The sequence below is a fragment of the Cricetulus griseus genome, chromosome X (genome assembly GCF_003668045.3).
Source record: "Cricetulus griseus strain 17A/GY chromosome X, alternate assembly CriGri-PICRH-1.0, whole genome shotgun sequence".
Lineage (NCBI taxonomy): Eukaryota > Metazoa > Chordata > Mammalia > Rodentia > Cricetidae > Cricetulus > Cricetulus griseus.
In genome coordinates this window covers 111292174-111314345 of record NC_048604.1, presented here as the reverse complement: position 1 = coordinate 111314345, position 22172 = coordinate 111292174, and the positions used below count along the sequence as shown (strand labels likewise).

The 22172-nt window shown below is 39.0% G+C and overlaps 1 protein-coding gene across 4 annotated transcripts in view; it reads right to left on the bottom strand.

Moving 5' to 3' along the window:
• Window positions 1-482: 482 nt before the first annotated feature.
• Window positions 483-22172, bottom strand: part of Klf8 (Kruppel like factor 8) — a 39441-nt gene continuing 17751 nt past the window's right edge. For all 4 annotated transcript variants that reach the window (XM_027432001.2, XM_027432003.2, XM_035450013.1 and 1 more), the window contains 4 exons: window positions 15782-16340; window positions 13546-13657; window positions 12797-12936; window positions 483-6388 (listed from right to left, as the gene is read on the bottom strand). In XM_027432001.2, the coding sequence (XP_027287802.1) occupies window positions 6207-6388; window positions 12797-12936; window positions 13546-13657; window positions 15782-16340 (993 nt within the window). In that variant the 3' untranslated portion in view covers window positions 483-6206. The remainder of the gene's footprint in view (window positions 6389-12796; window positions 12937-13545; window positions 13658-15781; window positions 16341-22172) is intronic.

The window sequence follows — 22172 nt, the reverse complement described above, 5'->3', positions numbered from 1 at the left end:
GATTCTCTGGAAAACAAAAGTTTCAGATGGGACTTCTTCCCATGAGATTGCTCAGGACTACCAATGTATTGAGATGTCTTTGGACTTTCAAGTTGTCCCAATACCCTCCTTTACCTAGTTACTTCCTCCCAAAGAAAACTAAAATGGCAAAGAGAACAGACCCAGGCAGGAAAAGATAGGCAATTGTGTGTCTGTACCCCCAAAACTCTTACGGTATCCTACACAGGAAATACAAAAACAGCATACAATATTCATCAATCCCTATTCATGGGTATGTCTGAATATATCAGCAAGAATTGGGAGGGCCTCATGTACTTAAACAGAGAAAACCATTGTTTGAGACAGCCTGGCTTCCTCTGTTGCTACCCAATACTACATAGTACCTTCTGTCACAACTCTTTTAGTCAGAGTTTCAGAAAATGAGCTACTTGCTCCACACTGAAGAAATACAATGAGAAGACAAACTGAACACCAAACCAATGGTTTCTGGTTTAAAATATTTTTATTATTAAAAAAGTACAGTAATCAGACAGAACAAGATTGCTTAGTACTCAAGCACACACCCTGCCTGGAAGCTGCAGCGGGGAGTGCCCACTGAGCTACAACAGAGGAACCTATGGGTGGCCATGCTTACTGAGGCAATTCTCGAGAATCTTCAGGTACACAACAAACTTGGATAGGAGTGCTCAACATCACACCTCTGAACAGGAACAAGTATAAAATGGAGTGAAGAGAGGTGCTGCTCTAAAGCACTAAAACAAGGAGGCACAAACAGAAGAGTTATAGAGACTAATGCATAATATACTGTTTTATAATTTCTTTAAATAATGACAAAACTCCAATAAATCCCTTCACTGCAGGCTCCTTTCCCCACCACAAAAAGTCAGTTTCTGGTACTGCTCTCCTGCTGTGACCTCCTGTCAAAAACAGGGATGAACATCACTAGGGACCATCTTCCCTTTTCATTCAGGAATACAACGAAAACAGCACTGTATACAACATAGTTATAAAAGTAACGTCCAACACAACTATTTGTACTGACCCTAGGAAACATCTACTGGAAGGGAAGGAGAATTTGTTAACAAAATAGTTATCTCTTCCCTTGCCCCCAACCCACCACCAGAAAAAAAGAAATGGAAAGCGATAACCCAGTGATTGAAAAACACCTATGTAATTTCCATTCTCTTCCAGTCCACTCCCAGCCCAACCATCCCACCCCACTCCCCTCCTACCTTTACTGTTCAATGTACAGTACACGCAGAAAGAGAAATTTTTAACTGATGAAACGGAACTGACCAAAGACTGAAAAGCTTTGAGAAATTGTCTTTGTGCTTCTGACAAAGTTATATGTAATGCAGTCCAAGCAGAGTAAGAAAGGGAGAAAAATATAATTTCAAAACTATGTGTTTTGCCTCTTATTATTTTAGGTCCTAATACGTTTCTGGAAACAGTTGATAATCCTATAGTCAGAGGATTAGGGAAAGTGAGGGTGACAGAGCAAACAGTATCGCTTCCAGTGGCCACTCTCCATTGATCTTTCTCATTGACTTAAATTTACTGGTTTACTGATGAGGGCTAATCTCCTTTCCATAAGATAAATACAGGGTACTCTAATTAGAATCATAGTAATGATTATAATACTTTCTTGCTCATTTAGAGATCACGTATCATTTTTTAAACATCTATTAATAAGAAGCCTCACAACACTCCTGTGAGGTAGATATGTGGATCCCCATTTCTAGATGGGTTAATAGAGGCACAGAGAGGTGATGTGACTTGCCTAAAAACTGGGGAAAATAGAGAAGAGAGGCAAATCAGAGTACCACCCAGTTGTCAGAGATCCATATTTAGTAGAGAAAAAGACAGTGTTTCTTTAAACTAGGCCCATGCAGTTGCTTTCCCATTTATCCCTTATATAGGAATTAACATACAATGGAAGATAAACAAGTTTCCTTGACTTATTCAAGGTTATGTCAATCACTAATGGTTTGCTTCATGTCAGTATTTTGGGGGATAGGATAGAATTGAGAATACAGATGTCTTGTAGACTATTCTGTTTCAAAGAGTTGTTAAAGTTCTAAAAATGTTACTATCATGTACATAAGCACCAGGTTCTAGTAATTTTTTTCTCGTGGGTATACAGGATAACACTTAAGACACTGTTAATATGTTTATAGATTGGATTTCAACAAATAAATGGCAGAAGGTGGAACCATGGTTCTCACCGTTAGCATGGAAAGCTATGCAGGTAACTAAGGCTTAAAGACAATGCCATGAACTCAGGTAAAGCTAATAAAGATGATTACATATGGAAATGTTTATAGCCATGTGCATATATATATAAAACTCAATATATATGCATATATTTCTTTGTTCTATTGGATGAGAAGGTCTTGAAGAAACAATATCCCCAAAGTAGCAAACATACATAGTGCACAGATCTTGGTTTCTGATACAATTCTTCAGTCAAAGGAATTAGAGTTATTGAAGAAATGCCTGATTATGAAAGAGCCCTCCACAAAACAAAAGCAAAATGAACCTGGAACATCTTGAAACACAAAAAATTAAGCAAATGCTGAAAAAACCTGATGGGGTAGGTAAAAAAAAGACTTAAGGGTCAATTCAAAAGAGCTCCTAACAGTCAAAGTTATAATTTGGGCAACAAAATAAAAGTAGCATTGGACTAATAAAATAAACTATAAAATAAATATCAATGAGTCCATGTTGGCATAAATAAACAACTGTGTAAATAAATAAATGGGGAGGAGGCAAAACTCCTATGCAGAAGAATTCCAAAGAATGTATGTAAGTACTTGCTCTCAAAAACATGGTGCATAACTCTCTATTTCCATATGTGTAGGCTTCATATAATAACTTCCTTCCCAACAGTGTCAGATGATGAGAGGAAAGGGAGTACATGAGAGAAATCTCATATATACTATCCCAGCATGAAGAATGATAAGCCACAGAAATATGATGTTAGGAAAATAGTAACTCACTTGGGTGGTTGTTCAGGCCTAAAAATTAACCTAGTCTTTTCATGAGAAAAATAGCAAATAAATCCCAACTGAACATACTCCCAAGGTCCTTGAGAGCAAGGATGTCTGAGACTCTGTCACAAGCAAATGAGCTGTGACTATGAATACAATGTAGTATTTTGAAGGAGATATTAGCACAGAAAAAGGACAACAGATAAAACCTAAGGTAGTCTGAGTAAAGCACTGACTGCAGTTAACTTGAATGTATCAATATTATTTCACTAATTGTAGTAAGTGTACCATACTAATGTAAGATGTGGAGTAACAGGAGCTCTGTTCTACCTTCACAATGTTTTTTTTATCCTGAAAACCTAAAAGAGTTCCAACATGGAAACTTTATTTAAAACAAAATTCTTTGTGCAAACATTTTGTTCTGCACATAAGGAACTCCACTAATCCATCCAAACAAATTTACATGTCCTATATTTTACAATGGCAATTATCAATAGTTATGTTCAGCTGCCAAATGTCTACAGAAGGAGTAATTCTACTGTAATAAATTCCTGAATATTATCCATCCCTATGAGATTTCCATATCCTAGGCAAATGCCATACTAACAGTGTTTTGCTGTTGTGTGCCCATTAAACTTAGTTAAAACTTCAATTAAAACCAAGAGAGATGCATTTCCTTTCCTTTCTACACCACTATCTAGCAAAATGGCATGTGCTTTTGGTGCAGTAACTCTACACTGTACTGTGTTTGAATCTATTGACTATGGGAATTTTTCTTAACTGTGACACATTCCTAAAGAATATGCTTGTAATTGGAAAGATTTTACCATTTTTGGAAAAAAAGGGCAATGAGAATAGGGCTAGAATTGTTTCTCGACTAAAGACAAGGAATCAAGCATTTGCACAGTCTATTATCACTCTGCAGAAATATATTTGAATAAAGGCTCAGAGATGCTAGGAACGTCAATATCTAGGATCCTAATTTGGTCGCCCTTATGAGCACTATAATTTGATAGTGCTCACTTATACATATATGTCTCCAAGTAAATATGTGTCTCAAGTCTAATGGGTACATGCCAATTCTGAACTCTGGAAAACAAATCTTAGGATCCAAAGTGGGAAAAAAAGTGGGTAACCCTTTGGACTCTGTTCTATAATATTGTACCAACTACTCAATGCTCAAGCCCATGCATGGTAGTAATATACATTTATCACAATCTGTCATACAATGTGGTCCCCATTAATAGACTGGCCCTAGATATTTATTAGTGCTTTAGTAATTAGTATACAGCTTGAAACTTGTATACCCCAAGTCAGAAAAAATCCTATATGAAGATGGTGATAATAGTAAAGCCTACACTTCATCTTGAAAAGTACAAGTAGGCCTTAACTTATGGATAATTTATGGGCTGGAAAGACATTGAAAATTGAAACAAGCTAAATTTAAAAACCAGAAATAACAAAATATGAGAATAGAAACACTGTGTGCATGATGCTAACTGGCAATAATCATAAGTACATTCTACTTACTTTGCCATCAACTATATATGAATTTTGAGTGATTTAAAGTTTTCTGAAGTATAACATATAAAATTGGACAAATATTGCAACCAATCACATATTTTTTTTCTTTAATTTGGTTTACTAGTGTGATCCCTGGGAGAAGGAGTATACAGGTCTATAAGGCCTCAAGTAAATAACTGTAGAAAGACTCTAACCCGTATTTGCCTCATCTGTAAGAAGTGAGGGATGGGTAGAAGTAGACAGGACCCCTTCTAGATGGTAGAGTTCTAGGATTTAGCTAGAAAGGACAGCCACAGGAGGTAGTAACCTAAAGTGTTCAAGCTAGAACTTTTGGAATATCTGCCAAGAAAAAAGGTTTAGTATGAAGACAACCTTTAGGCAAGAGGCTGTGTCCAATCCTACACTAATACAAAGCCCCTCTCCTTTTTCTCCAGGAGAGGAAATATGCCACATGGAGGTAGATCTGAGGTCCAAGGCCAGGAACAGAGGGTTTTATGTCCCAGAGAATATTAGGAACAGTCTGATTGGGCAACCAAATGTATAATATGCAGCCTGCTGTTATGTCTAAAATAAATGGCTTGGGTATTGATAGCAGTTGTAAAAAATTAAAAATGCTTTTTATATGTCAGTGTCAGAAAAAAATCTCTTCTATCCCATTAAAAACAGAAGAATGAGTGCCCCAAAATGGCATGAAGTAAACAAGATTCCTCTGGTGCAACCCCTTACCTCTGTATAACATGCTCAGTGTGCAATTTCTCTCAGGTAATATGCTGAATGGTTGCTTTATGTAAACAAAAGAATAAACAGTCCAGTGTAGCCCATCGAAAGCGCCATTTCAATAGGCTGCCCTTTGAATGAGGTGTGGGATTAACAGCAGTTCTAACACCTTATCCAAATAATTGCTCACAGGGTCCTCCCAGGTCTACGTTTTCCTGTCACTACCTGACATATTTTCCTAGAATACTTCTCCCTACTGATCTGTCTTCTGTGCTTTGAATATTTGTCCAAACTTAAGCTAAAAGGAATATAATTGTGCCATAAAACCTTTAATTATAAAGGAGCATGAGGAGGAAGAGGAGGTCGAGAAAATCCCTTCATTTCTTTGATGAACTTCAAAAGGGAGGGCTGGTACTGTCTATAAACCAAACTGGTAAGAACAAGTGAAACTGGATCTACAAAACCTTCGGGGTTAGAATGAGACACTATTTCAGACTCAATTCTCTGTAAATCTGACCAATCAACTCCACTGTTATGCCCCTTGTACCTATGTCTGAGAAAAAATCCCTCATTTTAGGATAAAAGTATTACAAAACAAGAGAAAAGTGTGTGTGGGGGGGAGCAGCGGATGTTTGTTCACAGCCTTGAGTTGATTCCTGTTTTGTTTGCTATTGTAGGAAAAATGTCTATAACATAGCATGAGGGGTCAGGGAGGGCAACCATGGGCGCCGCACTAGAATTCAACCCAGGAAGAGGTTGAGAAAACTGAAGTCTGGACAGTGGACAGGTGAAAGCGGAATATGAAGAGCCGCATGGGAGACCAGCTAACTTTTTCTCCAGTCTCATCAACCTGGCTCAGTAGGCTGTTCTAACCCCAATCACAGGGGCAAGTTGTAGTCAAAGAGGCAAACATAGTCTCAACCTCAGCACACGCTCAGGAGACCAGTGCAGCACATCCACTGTGGCCTGGGATATTCACATGGTGTCATGACGGCGGCGGTGTAGCGACAAGTGGTCAGATCGAGAAAAACTGCGGTTGCAGTCTGTGCACCTGAAGGGCTTGATGCCTGTGTGCTTACGGAAATGGCGAGTGAGCTCATCCGAGCGAGCAAATTTCCAGGAGCAGCCATCCCAGGTACATTTGTAAGGCTTCTCTCCTGCAGGGGGAACACAACAAAATGAAGGTAATCAGGAAATGACTGACCACCAGAAAGATAGCCGAATACATGATTTGTATTTATAGCAAAGCTTTAGTCTCAAAGTACAACAATCACCTTGAAGGGGCACTCTCATTCATCTTTTTAATTAATTAGTTTGACAAATTTAAAAATACTGAGCCCTGCCTCTGGTAGTGGATCAGTATTTATCCCTAGTATACAAATGGATTTGGGAACCCTCTCCACATAGAGGGATACTCTCTCAGCCTAGACACATGGGGGAGGGTCTAGGCCCTGCTCCAAATGATGTGACAGACTTTGAAGATCCCCCATAGCAGGTCTCACCCTCCCTGGGGAGCAGAAAGGGGATAGGAAGGGGGCTGGGAGGAGGGGAGGGAGAGGGAACTAGGACTGACATGTAAAAAAAAGCTTGTTTCTAATAAAAAAAATATATTGAGCCCTGGTTGAAAAAATTAGTTTGACAAATAAACATCATACTACTTCTCTTCTACAAGTTGCAAAATATGCATACACTGTAGACAGGTTAAATCTAACTGATTAGCATATGCATTACTTCACATACTTACTGGTTTTTGAAGTGAGGATACCCCAAAGTCTACCTGACTATACACTGCTGTTTGCAGAATGTCTAAACTTGGGCTGAGATGGTAAAGTGGAGAGAACACGGGCCCTCAAAGACTCTTTGAGTCTTGCTTCTACCACACTAACCACATAGTAAATAGTAGCTTTCCCCTGGCCAAGTCTCTTTTCTCAAATCTAAACAGAGGCAAAAATATCTCACAAGGTTGTTCAAAACATTTAAAAGGTAGACAGTGGAGGCCACACATAGGAAAGCATGCCTGCAACCCTAGCAATCAAGAGGGAGAGGAGGGAGGAACATTACAAGTTTGAGGCCAGGCTAGTCTACATAGTGAGTTCCAGGCTATGCAAGGCTATATAGTGAAGTACTGTCTCAAAAGAGAAAAGAAAAAAAATTAGATTGCTAGTGAGCACTGTAATTGAAATACAAACTATTAATTACATTCCTCCTATCTGTGACCAAATGCCTGGCAAGAAGTAAGTTATGGAAGAAAGAACTTATTCTGGATCATATGGTTTGAGGGCATGCAGTCCACTAGGGCAAAGTAGCCATGGTGGCAAAAGGCTCCATTTGGTCAGGAGCTTGGATTAGTGGGTACTTACATCTCTGTAGATCAATCAGGAAGCAGAAAAGAGGACAGAGAGTGGGGCTGGGCTGTAAGCCTACCTCCCAGAGATTCACTTCCTACAGCAAAGCCCCAACTGCCAAAAATTCCACAACCTCCCCCAAACAGCACAAGCAGCTGGGGGCCAAGTTTTCAAACACAAGAGCCTGTAGGCGGAATTTGACATGCAAATTGTAACACAAATCCAGGTGGCTGCCACTCTCTACGCTACTACACTGCTCTAACCATATTCTCTCATCGGATACTTTCTAATGAATAATCTGAAATAAATCAAATCCATCTACAATAAGAACGTATGACTTGATGGAAAGAGCATTCAACTAAAGCGTGCTTGCTTCTGTGTAAGGTCGGAAACTCATACAAGGGAAGGGATGAGGAAAGCTGTCAAGCCCAAGAGAGAAAGAAAAATGGAAAAACTTAGTATAGGGAGAATTACCACAGCACAATCACATTATATGCATAGGTCACATACCATACATTTGTACATTTGGGATAAAGGAAATATCAACACACTGAAATAAATAATTATAGAAAAAGTATCAACAATGAGAAAAGTCAAGGTGAAAGATTGTAGGAGGCCTCTTTAAAATAACTTTTTGTACTGTGAATACTTTAAAATCATGTATATACATATATATGTATGTATCATATATATTATAATGAAAAATTAAGCCAGGAGTGGTAGTAAACATGTGTAAACCCAGGACTAAAGAAATTGAGGTAGGAGGTTCAAGAATTTAAAGCTAGACTAGGTTCCTAAGTGAGATTGTGTTGCAAAAGTTAATTGGGGCAGGATAGATGGCTCAATGATTCTTAGCACTGGCTGCTCTTCCTGAGGGACCAGGCTAAATTCCCATCAACCACCATCAATAACTCCATTTCTAGGGGATCTGATGCCTTCTTCTAGTCTCTGTGACACAAGGCACAAACATGGTACACAGACATGCATACAGGGAAAACACCCCTATACATAAAATAAAAATAAATAAACCTATTTTTTCAAGACAGGGTTTCTCTATGGAGCCCTTTGCTGTCCTGGAATTCACTCTGTAGGCCAGGCTGGCCTTGAACTTAGAGATATGCCTGCCTCTGCCTGGGATTCAATGCATGCATCACCACTGCCCAAACAAGATTTTTTTAATTAAAGGAAATATGCTATATGAATAACTGGTTAAAATTAGGTTACAAATCATTGTAATATTTGTTTTTCCTTATATGCTTCTGTTTCTCATCTTATGATGAGTGTGTACTATTTTATAATCAGAGACAAGCAATAATGCAGACACGATGTGTATTACGATTCTAACAGTCTTTGCTCTTCTATCCTTCCTTTCCCCATTATAAAATTTTCAAGGCATTTACTTTTTGCTGTTTTAAATTCTGGTGGTAAAAAGATTTGTATCTTTCCTTTTAACTTACTGCTTGCTGCCTACTAATCCTGTCAAGTGTCCACTAATTAACTGTATAGCTGTTAGATAACAGACCACAGAATGGAGTCCAGTCTAGCTCACAGGTTTGGAGTATTACCAGGAAACAATTTGGTTGATTAAAGATGTTATTTACTGATCATTTCAATTGCTGCATTAGCCTCTAAGAAGACTGACACACAGCAAGCCAAATGTATTAAGACTAAGGATAACCTGGGTGTAGTGGTACACACCTTTAATCCCCGACACACAAAGAAGAGACAGCCAGCCTGAGTTCAATGCCAGCCTGGTCTATAAAATGAGTACTAGGCAGGGCTACGTTGTCTATCTCTCACCAAACAAAAGGTTGGAAGATTACACATGATTATTAACATCTAGAAAGGAGAATAGAATTTCAGAGAATGTAGGGAGTGCAAATGAGATTTTTTTCACTTTTATTCAAAATTGTAATATCCCATTGCTACACTTTATAGCACATTTGCTATGTATAGACTTCATTGTAACTGCTCAAGGATTTCTCCTAGGTATTCCTATTTTCACTACACCCAGATGAATAATAACTGACTTGTTAAAGTAGTGCCACCATGTGGCAACTCACTGCTAGAGCACAGATTCAAAACAGTTCAGGAAGTCCAGCTTTCTACTTCAAGATCTTTGCCTTTTATTACGGTTAAAGAATCTTTTATTCAAGCTAAGGTCAGTGTTATCTAGACACCAAAACCTGATGAAGACACATGAAAAAAAAGCAAGCAAGCAAGGTACAGGCCAACAGCCTTGATGACCATGCAAAAATCCTCAATACATTCTTTTCAAACTGAATTAAGCAGTATAACAAAAATAATAAGCCACGGTTAACTTGATTTCATTCTGGTGTGCCAGGACAGATCAACATGCACAAATCAGTAAATGTAAAATAGTACATAAACAGGATCAAAGATAAATATTCCATGATAATCTCAATAAATGCAGGATAGGACTCTGATATAGTTCAACATATATTCATAATATAAACCTTGAAGGAATTAGGAACAGGAGGGTCACATACCAGCATGATAAATGCTATATACAGCAAATCTATAGCCAGCATAATACCAAATGAGAAGAAACTGGAAGCATTTCTTGTATAATAAAAAACAAGACAAATCCGCACTCCTTTTAAATACAGTGCTTGAAATTTTATCCATAGCAATATGGCAAACCAGAGAAGGAGAGAGAGGGAGAGGGAGGGAGGGAGGGAGGGAAGGAAGGAGGGAGGGAGGGAGAGAGGGAAAGAGAGAGAGAGAGAGAGAGAGAGAGAGAGAGAGAGAGAGAGAGAGAGCAAGAGAGCACTGAGATGGTCTTCTTCAATTGGTAAAGGTACTCTTGCTGCCAAGCCTGAGTTTTCTTTTTCTTGTAATAAAAATATAGGTGATGCTTCGAAAACAAAAGCAGAACCAGACACTTAGTAAATACTGTTATGATTGTTCTGTGTCCCTTTATTATCATTAACACCATGCTATAAACAATGAATCTGAATGGTTTCCTAAACCTTTCCAGCACTAATATAACTCTATTTTCTTATAAGATATATAATATAACAATGTAGAAAATGTATGTGTACTGCAGTCTTAATTTAATTTTCTTTTCTTTTTATGGTTTTTCAAGGCAGGGTTTCTGTGTGTGACAGCTCTACCTGTCCTGAAACTTGCTCTGTAGGCCAGGCTGTCCTCGAACTCACAGAGATTCCCCCTGCTTCTGCTTCCTGAGTGCTGGGATTAAAGGCATGTGACACCACAGTGAGGCAAACTTACAATTTATATGGATGCACAAATGACCTAAATAGCCAAAGCAATCTTAAACAAAATGCTTAGGATAGTAATGCTGAAGGTATTCCAAAATACTACAGAGCAATAGTAACAACAACCAAACAACAGTACTGGGTATAAAAATCAGACATATAGACCAACGGAATAGAATAAAAAACCCAGAAATAAATCTACACATCCATAATCATCTGATGCTAGACCCCCCAAAAAAAACCCAGTATGTTTCAGTATAAAATAACTCCCAAAGGTTATGTGGGCTATGTGTTGATGGCTTGTCCCTAGTTGGCAATGCTAAAAGTAATTGAATTATGAGGATTATACTCAATACTTAATCCATTCATGCTTTTAAAACTTTGTATTATTTGTAAATGATAGAAAACATGAGTCAGGGCCTGTGTAGAGGAAGTCGATCAGTGGCAGCATGAAGGTATATATATTCAGAAGGCACATCTTGTCCATGGCCTGTCATTGTTTATCCCTGTGTCTCTTATACACCACCATGTGGTGAGCCACTCCATTCCCTGACATGCTCTTCCCCACAATGCTCTGCTTCACTGGAACCAACAGACAGGTGGCCACAGTCTAAAACTCCTGAAACCAGAAACCAAATTAAATCTTCCCTCTATCAAGTTGATTTGCTCAAATATTTAGTTCAAATGATGAGAAGTATCTAATGCATATATACTGGGGAAAGATCATCCTTGACAATAAATGGCTCTGGGAAAACATTGAAAATATATCCCTAGCTCTCACTAAACAAACCTCAACTCAAAGTGGTACAGAAACTAATGGTGGAACTGTAATTCTGAAACTCTTTGAGGAAAATATGTAAAATACTTTAATGACCCTAATAGTTCAGGAAATAAAATCGAGATGAGACACATCGCCAGGCGTTGGTGGCGCACGCCTTTAATCCCAGCACTCAGGAGGCAGAGGCAGGCGGATCTCTGTGAGTTCGAGACCAGCCTGGGCTACATAGTGAGTTCCAGGACAGGCTCCAAAGCTGCACAGAAAAACCCTGTCTCAAAAAAAAGGTGTGAGACATCTTGATAACAAATTAAAATTCATCTGCAGAATAAAGAAACAATCAACAGAAGAAACTGACAACTGATAGAATGAGAGAAAAACCTCTGCTAGTTTTGAATGAGAGAGGATTCACATCTAAAATATACAAAGAACTCAAAAAAGTTAAAAGCATATGAGCGATTCAATCACTAAATGTGAAAATGATGTGAACACACACTACTGAGAAGAAGAAATACAACTGCTCCAGTAAATACATGGAAAATGCTCAGTTTTCAGCCACTATAGATGTACAAGAGAAATCTATTATTCTATCTTAGCCTCGTCAGAATGGCATGTATAATAAATAAAAATATAACACAATACACTGAGAGGAATATGGAGAAAAAAAGACTGCTGATGTACTGCTGGTAGGAAAGTAAACTAGTACATAGAAAGCAGTATAGAGATTCCTTAAAGAAAACTAAAAAATATGATGAATGTGGTATTGGATGTTTATAATCCCAGCACCTGGGAGTCGAAAGTTATCAGAAATTCAAGGTCAGCTTTAGCAACATAGTAAGTTTGAGGTCAGAGGTTGGTTACATGAGATCCCATGTCAAAAAAGAAAAAAAACAACAACCAAAGCAAACAAACAAAATCAAAGGGGCTGGTGATGTAACTAATTTGGTAGAGTATTTGTATCTCACCCATGATGCCTTTAATACCTAGCACTGCAAAACTAGGCACAACAGCACACTTACTTGGAAGGTTTCTGTTTTGCTAGACTGTTTTTGGTTTTAGGCTAAGAACAACAGGGCCAAAACCCGTAAGTGATCTTCTCTTTCTTGTATCTTTTCTCTCTCTCCCCCAGCCTCCTCTCTCATAGTATATGTGTATACAAGTGTGTGCTAGAGCTGGAATGAGGGGGTGGGGTGGGGGACAGACCTGTATGGATCCTGCGATGAGCTTTCAGGTGAGAGCTTTTGGTGTACACTTTGCTGCATCCTGCAAAGTCACACTGGTGAATCCGTCTTCTCTTCAAGTCAAGAGAGTCTTCTCCCTGCATTTGGGCCATTGTTGCTGGTCTAAGCAAAGAAAGTAAGATAAGACCAATTACAGTGGTGGTATTTCATACCATCTTATCATTTATGCAAATTTAATGCTAGCTCCCAAAGAGAAGAAATGGTAGGAACAATGAAGCAATAGTTTCAACTGGGCCAGTCTGCTTAGGAAATGCAGCTCCCTGAGAAAGCACCAGAGTGGTAATTTTTCCTTGAGTAGTTACGTTGTCAAACAGTAGGAACATTTCACTTCAACAAGGGCCACCCTGGTGCTTAACAAAATGCATTTTTCATATAACATGTTTGTTCAATACAAGCTAATTGCTTCTAATCCGTTTCAAGATTAAAATACTGGGCTATTTTAAACTTAGAGAGAAAAACACTACAAAAAGTATAACTTTTGGGAAAGTGGAATAATTTTTTCAAGAATAGAATTCATGATACATTAGGATGTAATTCTATCATAATATGCATGAACAGACACTTATATGTCCACACACTTACATAGTTCCTAGGGAAAGCAGTTAGCTTGTATTTTGTTTTCCTCAAACTTTTGCTGTTGTGTTCTGTTTAATTCTAAACACACACACACACACACACACACACACACACACACACACTCTAAGTACTTACTCTTGGTGCAATCCATGCAGACCCTGTAAGGCTGAAGATCCACTCTCAATTGCACTCTCATCACTATCACTTGGAAACTCCAGTGGAGACATGGAGGTGGGGTCAACTTTGACTAAAAGCAAAGAAAGGGAGCACTGTAGACCAAGATGTATGCACCTCTACAATTATTTTCACCTCAACAATTATTTCAGGATTTCCAGTTTGGCCCATATTAAGAAGTGAAGACAGAAAATCATTTTTAAGCGGGTGTTGGTGGCGCACGCCTTTAATCCCAGCACTCTGGAGGCAGAGGCTGGCGGATCTCTGTGAGTTCGAGGCCAGCCTGGTCTCCAGAGCGAGTGCCAGGATAGGCTCCAAAGCTACACAGAGAAACCCTGTCTCGAAAAAGAAAGAAAGAAAGGAAGGAAGGAAGGAAGGAAGGAAGGAAGGAAGGAAGGAAGGAAGGAAGGGAAAGAAAGAAAGAAAGAAAGAAAATCATTTTTAAAAAGAAAGAGGAGGAAGATAGTAACCAATAAACATTTTTTGTAGCATAAGAGGGAACAGAAGTGTCTTTGAAGGAAGGGTAGCAAGACTGTTCTTGCATCACCAGGATGTGAATTTCTCTAGAACCCAATCTAAGTGTGATGTATCCATCCCTCTACATGTATCATCCCAGCTCCTTGGAAGGGTCTGCAGAAAATATGGGTTCAACGTATTTTGGGTACACTGAAGTCTCTGAACAGTCCCCTGACTGTCTTGAGAAAATTCTTGGAATTATCAGTTACAATACTCAAGGCCAATTGTAAGTTCAAGGCCAGCCTGTTCTACAGAGCTAGTTCCAGAACAGCCAGGGGTACAAACAGAGACCCTGTATTGAAAAAAACTAAAAAAGAAAAGAAAAAGTTGAATGTAGTATTTCAAACCATGTCAGAACCAACAGATTTTCTTTGATCATTTCTGATGATGAACTAAAATACATGTAATTCTGGAAAGGGAACTGTTGTTGAGGGCAATGAAAGATGGGGCTTAATTTATTCCTTCTGAATTCTGAGCTCACCTCAAAAGTTAAATAAGATAGGACTGGTAACACAGGCCTGAAACCCCAGCTACTGAATAGGCTGATGCAGAAGAATCATTAAGTTCAATATCTGCTTGGGTAATATGTTTAAAGACAGTCTGAGTAACCTCATGAAACTGTATCAGTATTAGAGTACTTGTTTGACATGTGTGAGACCCTAAATTAAACTAGCAGTACCACAAAACATAAATGGATAGATGATAGCATATGAAACTCTTCTAAGCAAATTTTCAGCCTTTTTTGTTCAAAAAATGATCTGCGGTTAAACAACTACTAGGGAGCCCTGTGGTGGGTGTCCCTGGAGAGGTGCACAGTCACATCATAAGAGTGTTCTTGAGAATCGCCAACCCAGTTAGGGAAAATGGACTCATACTCTTGAAAGCAAATAAAATCTTAAAGCAATAAAATCTTAAAAGGAAGGTCACAGATGTCAAATAAAGGACTGTCCAGGAAACATGGCAATATTGCAGAGACTTTTCTATAGAGAATAGGGAAGGTGTGGTAAGAGGCCAGAGCTAAGCTTGGCCAAGTTATGGTAGTGTTAAGAATATTATGTTTTCTATCAAAGAACTCCTAATGGCACAGGAAAAAATATAGGACAATAACCTAGGAAGTCACAGGGATGGACAATTTCTTAGTGAGTGTAAACTATTTTTTTGAGTTTATAATTTAACTGTGTTCAAATTTTGCATTTTGCTTTAAAACAGCAATATTTTAAATATAATGCTCTCAATTCTTTACTATCAAATAATAGCATATGAAAATTCTAGGAAGATACATAATATTTCAGTCAAGAATATGCATACCTGTTTGAGAACATGGTCTAAAGGAGATCAATTATAGGTTCTTTCGTGACAAGGTCTCCTTGGGTAACCCGGACCATGGTGTGGCCTGGAACTTGCAGTCCAAGGCTAGCCTGTGACTCATAATCATCCTGCCCCAGCCTCTCAAGTGCTGAGATTACAGGTATGTGCCAAAACACATGGCTCATATATATTCTTAAGCATTACACAGAAATAATTTTAAAACCATGTTTTAAAAAGTGATAATTAAAACAAGTCCCCTTTGAAACAGTGCCCCTCAAAATTGGAAGAGGTGAAAAGAGACATGATAGAATGGCTCAGAAAAGCAGCTCTCTGTAGGCAAATGACTGTAGGAAGCTGTACACCCTGCACTCACCTGATCCAGCATTTTTGCCATCTCCTCCAATGAGTGGAACAGTAATAGCTGCAGGACTCCCATCTGCAGGCAAACTGGTATAGACCATAGGCAAAGACTGAACCACCAGTGGGATTGTCTTTAGTCCGCCCATCTTATTTGGCAAACCGACTGACGGGATAGTGTGAATCACATGTAAAATCGGCTGGCCCCCGGTCCCCTGAGAGGAGGCCAGGATAGAGCCTGGAGTGAGAACAGTAGGAATGGTTGCTGAGGTGCCTGTGTCAGATGAAGTAGACACCACAATGGCCTGGGCTGCAGACGGTGGCTTGGGAGGGCGTATTGGAGCTTGCAGCATGCTAGCAGGCTGGAGAGGAGCCTTCGGCTTGTGAAATGAGAGATCAACTGGTTCCACCTGTGGCAGGTTGAAATCACTAGCCAGGAGTTCTTCTGGTGGCTCAATCTTGATATCATTAAACAGGGCTGGGTTCTCCATTGAGCTGGCATCCAGGAGTGGTGAAGTCATATTACTTCTGTCTGCCGTCACAGAGCGATTTCTGGTCTGAACAGGGCCAGTGACCTAAAATAAACAATTATGAGGCAAGAAAGCCACCATTAGTACTCTAAAGAGATATGGGAACAATGAAAGAAAGAAATCTCTATGCTCATGGAAATGATGCATCATACTGAAAGAAATGAGACTGTAATGCATGGAAGAAAGAAAAGGAAAAAAATGTTACTAAGCACCACTGTCAAGTATTGGCACTGCTATATCATACAATTGATAAAAATTCTTGACTTCAATTTTCACAATCATAGATCTAAAATGAAACTCAATTTTAACTTGAAAAATACACTATAAGGATATTCATTTGGAAAATAGCTCTTCAATAAAAAGGAAAGCAGAAACCATTTACACAATCTTCCTGCAAAAGCATTGTGCTAAGTTCAGTGACAGCAGTTATGAATAGGACAGCAAAGCATATACTAACTACAATATTAGTATAATATGAGTAGCTTGCAAGTCATACTGAAATAAGTGATATGACATATAAACAAAAAGCTCCAGGGAAACAAACGAGGAAGTACATGTAGTACAGTGGTATATAACTTGCCTAGTAAAATCAAGGCCATAGGTACTATTCCCAATGTAAAAAAGGTTTGTTGGGGTGGGGGTGGAGAGAGGTTAGGTAATCTGTTCTATCTACACAGGGAAGGCTTTAAGAAGGTGACATTTTTAGATGAGCCAGATAATTAATAGGCTTTCTCAAGGAGAGAAAGAAGAATAACACTTCTATTTGCAACTTTATGTTAGCAAATAATAAGCACAAGGAATACGATACAGGGTAATTAGTTGAATTTACATGCAACATTAAAGTTTGTAAGTTATAAATTGTGGGATATTTTTAAAAAAAATATGAGGTGAGAGGATCATGAGTTTGTGGCCAGCCTGAGACACATAGTAAGACTTGGTCTGTACACACAGAGAGATAGAGATATAGAGAGATAGAAACACAGACATAGACTTGTACTCCCATGTTCACTTCAGCTCTATTTACAACAGCCAAGACATGGATGGAATCTGTCTAGCAACTGATAAAAGGATAAAGAAAATGTGATACGTATACTCCATAGAATAGTATTCATCCTAAAAAAGAATATAGTCCTGTTATTAGTTCAACATGGATGGAATTTGAAGATCTTTATTTTAAGGAAAATAATGGAGGTACAGAAAGACAAACACCACAAGATCCTACTCACGTGTGGAATCTTAAAAAAAAAAAGACAAAACAACTCAATTTTTAAAGTTTGAAGCAGAAAAATTTACTACCAGAGCTTAGAGACAATGGAAATAAGATGGGTAAAAACCAATCAATGGGAACTCAGCTACAGTTTGATGAAGCAAAGAACCCTGGAATCCTATCACATAGCATACTGTGTGGCTTCATATAACACTTGGCTGGAGAGATGGCTCAGCCATTAAGAATGTTTCCTGCTCTTGAAGATGACCTAGTTTCAGTTCCTAGCACCCACATAGCAGCTCACAAGCCACCTGGAATTTCAGCATCAGAGGGACCCAACATCCTCTTCTGCCTCTAAAAACACTGCATGTACATGTACTCATGCAGACTCACATGCATAAAAATAAGTAAAAATCAAAATACAAAATATTTTGAGAATTTCATAACATAGTAAATATGGGGTTGGAAAAACAGGTCAGCAGTTAAGAGCACTGGCTGCTCTTCCAAAGGTCCTGAGTTCAATTCCAGGCAATCACATGGTGTAACAAACACAATCACCTATCTATGGTGGGATCTGGTGCCCTCTTCTGGCAAAAAGGTGTATGTGCAGATAGAGCACTCATACATAAAATAAATAAATCTTTAAAAAAATGATAGATGTTTGAGTAAATCACTATGGTTAACATAAGCTGTACATTATTTAATGTACACAGACATCCAAGCATGATGTGCCATCACATTAAAGTATATGAACTTTGCTTTTAATTCAGCAGTTAAAATACATTCAAAATGCTAAAATGGTCATTGAGTATGCAATATAAACATAAAAGTTCCAACCTAATTAAAATATTTCAAAAAATTAGATCAAATTAGATGTCAAGGATGTTGTGTACTGTGTATAGAATAGCCGAGAAATATAAATCATGAAAATGGCCTTGGGAGACGGCAGTACCACCTCAGACAATAATCAGAGCAAGTCTCTGTTCTCTGACAACATACTGGAATTATGAAGTTTTAAACCATGAGAGATGTTCAAAATACTTACTTTATAAGTGAAAGGGGTAAACTAAAGTAAAAGGCTTCACTCCTAGGAAAGAAGGGACCAGACCCTCACTCAGCCCCTGCTTTAGCAGCCATGACAGGCTACAGAAAAGACACAAGGAAACTCCAGATCCTCTGACCTCCTGGACCCTAGGGCCAAAACTAAACACAAAGAAACTCCAGATGCCTCCTAGGTACTTGGTTCCTGGGAACTGTCTGGCCACAAAAGAAACTCCAGGGGAGACCAAAACCTCTCCTATAGTCTCCAGGATACAGTTCTAAAAACTATTCATATCTATGTACAACAGGCCGCCTGCAAGTAACAAGACAAAGCCATAGAAACCACAGAATATTTCCTCTCAGCAGTGACCATTGAGAATACCTGGTACACAGGTATTTCATGACAAAATATGACTTTGAGAGATTTTCCTGATTGTTTCCAAATGTCAACCAATCAGAAACTAACCCATACCTACTGAAGTAATCCTGTAACTTTTGTCTTTAAAACCTAGCAGTACACAGGGAATTTCACCCCCTCTGGAGGTTGTTGTGTCAGCTTGCTAGACAGGGTCCCTCCTGAGGAAGGATGGACAATTTAATAAACCTCATGCATTTGCATCAGTGGTCTGTCTCCCTGGTCTCTTTGGGGATCCTTGTGACTAGGGCACAACATTTGGGGGCTCATCCCAGGATCCCGAGAGACCCTCTGGACCCCAGAACCCCAGAGGTTTTCATCACCCAGCTGGGTAAGTTAGATTGTTCTCGTTAATTTTCCTTTTTCTCTGGCAGGTATCTCTGATTCAAACTCTGTACAGGTCACAAGTACCTAGGCGGATGCGCTAATTGGTAGACCTGAAGGAACCAAGAGACATCCCTCTTCCTGATCCGGATGGGGGCCCATATGGGGCCTTCCCATCGGGATCCCTGGATCCTATTTGTTCTTCTGATGTTATGAGGATGATGAGCCCCTGGCAGACCTTCATCCTATCTATACAGTTTTTGGCCTAATATAGCATGATCAAAGGCGACCCTCCGCAGAACTCTGAAACTCTGTCTTGGAATTCTGATCATGTCTTGGGCCCCTTTCTTTTGTCTAAGTGATGTGTTTGTTTGTTTGTCTTGTTTTGTCTCGTCTTGAGGGTACTGACAACACAGACCTGACTGGGACGAAACCTAACATGGGACAGACACCCTCCTCCTCTCTAGATCTCTGCCTGGTACCTTGAAAGGACATGAAACAGATAATCTGGGATTGTGGCTAAAAATGTTGGAGAAATTTTTTTTTTCTTTCAGAAACACTGGCAGCCAAGGGCACTCTGTGCTCACCAGCACTACTCTTCTTCCCTGCCTTCCTAATTATGTCAGTCTATATACTTTGGGAAGCCTTAAAAGTCAAAGATTCATTGTGTTTTATGAAAAACTATGCTTTTACTTCCACAGGAAAAAAATATATAGGTTAATAGTCATTTATGGTGGCTGCACATAAGCATCTCCCATGAGAGATGGATCACTCCAGCTGCTGGCTGCAGGCCAGTACTCCCCTGCTGGATCCTGATGCCTAGACACAGTCTTTCTGCACTGCACTTCGCCTTGGGCAGCTAACAGCCAACTCAAGTGGAATGGCCAAGGTACAGGTTTTAGTGGGTTAATATGATATTAACCATCCTTTTGTGTGCTAGTCATTTGTCATCTGTATGTCCTTGGTACTAAAATGACTGTTCATGGCTTTTGCCCATTTTCTACTTGGATCATTTGTTCATGTCACTGTCAAGTTTTATATAGGTTCTCTATCAGACATGTGGCTGCTTAACTTTTTCACATAACTTGTACAAGGGAAAAGTAAGTATATTTTACCAACCTTCATGCATGGCCAATCACTGACAAAAGAGATGCAGGGCTGGAAATGTTCCTCAGTTGGTAGAGTAAGAGACTCCTATTCTACCTTGTGCCTTCCCCTCTTTTAAGGAGCAATAAAATCTACTCTGTTAATTAGAGTTTTCTGTTCTAAAAACTTATGTAAACTTTGCAACTTAACGGTCACCCAGGTAATAATGGTTTTAAGGACATAAAGGATATTTTATTTTTGCTATAAGTTACCTCCTTCCCTCAGCCTAGCCAGAGGGACAATCTAGTCAGCTTCTACCAACAAACTCTGCTGCCAGACATAATTCATTTACCTTTTTGCCTTTTATTTTAGTCACTGACAGTTTTCTTCTTTCACTGTCTCTGTTCCACATGGCTTGTTTTCAGAGAGTCATGCCTTTCCAGGACCCGGTAGGGTACGTGTTTCACTCAAAAATCCTGCCTGTTCATCTACAGAAGATCTACATTCTTGTCACTAAGAGTTTTAAGTTACTCTGTCTCTTTAAATGTCATGTCTGTTTGCTAAGTTAAAACCAGTTACAGTCAGGATGGAGGGCTCTAAATAAAACTTCTCTCCACAGCCTCTCAGTTTAAATCCAGTTCTCCAGACAGATCCTACACTAATGTCATTGTAGCCATATTAAGTACAGAAAAATTTTGTAACAGGGTTAAACCTTACTCAGTCCCCTGTATAAATGTATTTGTTTTCAAAGGTTAAGCTTTAAACAAATAACTAAAAACAAAGTTGTCTATCCAGATTTACCTAGACAACACTCTTGATGCTTTCAGAGATCTACAGAATATGGCATTTAAAATGTTGACTAAAAAAACTTATAAGACAGAGAACCCAGATCTTGACAGTGATCCAAAGTCTCCAAAGAAGATTACAGGACACCTCGCTGTCTACACAACACTGACCGGGGGGCAAGATGACCCGATGCACACCTGCTGCCAGGACCTGGCCCAGGCCATGTACAAGTAACAGGACACTGGCGATTGATTATACCCCTTTTGCCTAGACAAAATAAGGTCAGTCTTTTCCATGTCCCTCTTCCACAGAGAGAGGGGAAAAAACTCTCACCTGATAGGCCTGGCAAAGATTGATGCTGTTCTTTGATACTTCTGCCTGCTAATGGAGACTTGGGTATGGCTAGCTGTATATGGACTGGACCCTGTCAGTTTTTAATAGATTCAAAAGCTGTATAAAATTTATCCTTCTTAGATCTCTGGTAGTATTAATGGTTAAACTATAGCCAGCTTGATAGCTCATTTAATAAAGTTCTGACAAGCTGATAGAGCAGTAACTACCTGCTGGTCAGTCACAAGCTCAAGGTTAAATTTATTTTGCTTGTCATCTAAATATAAACATAAAGGGCTTTTCATCAGGCCAAAGGCATCTCTGTCCAATCTATACCTGACTCTGGACAGAAGAAAAAATGTACAAGCTTCTAACTCAAACCTGTAGTTTTTGCTAGGACTCAAAGGTATAAATCTGTTCCTGCTGTTTTAGAGATACCTGATATCTGATTTTTCTACAATGTGAATTTCAGTACAGATTGGTAATGCTAACATGTCTAAAACTGTTATGTCCTTTTATATAATAAAGTTCAATTTTATTTTGTTCATTTCATTTTATAGGCTTCAGAGGATCAAAAGTCATAAAGCTTAGATCCACTTCTCACAGGTCAAAAGGACTCTATCTAACAAAAATTACAGCTTTTTGTTATCCCACCTGTCTGTTCCTGAGAATGGGATGTTCTCCCTTC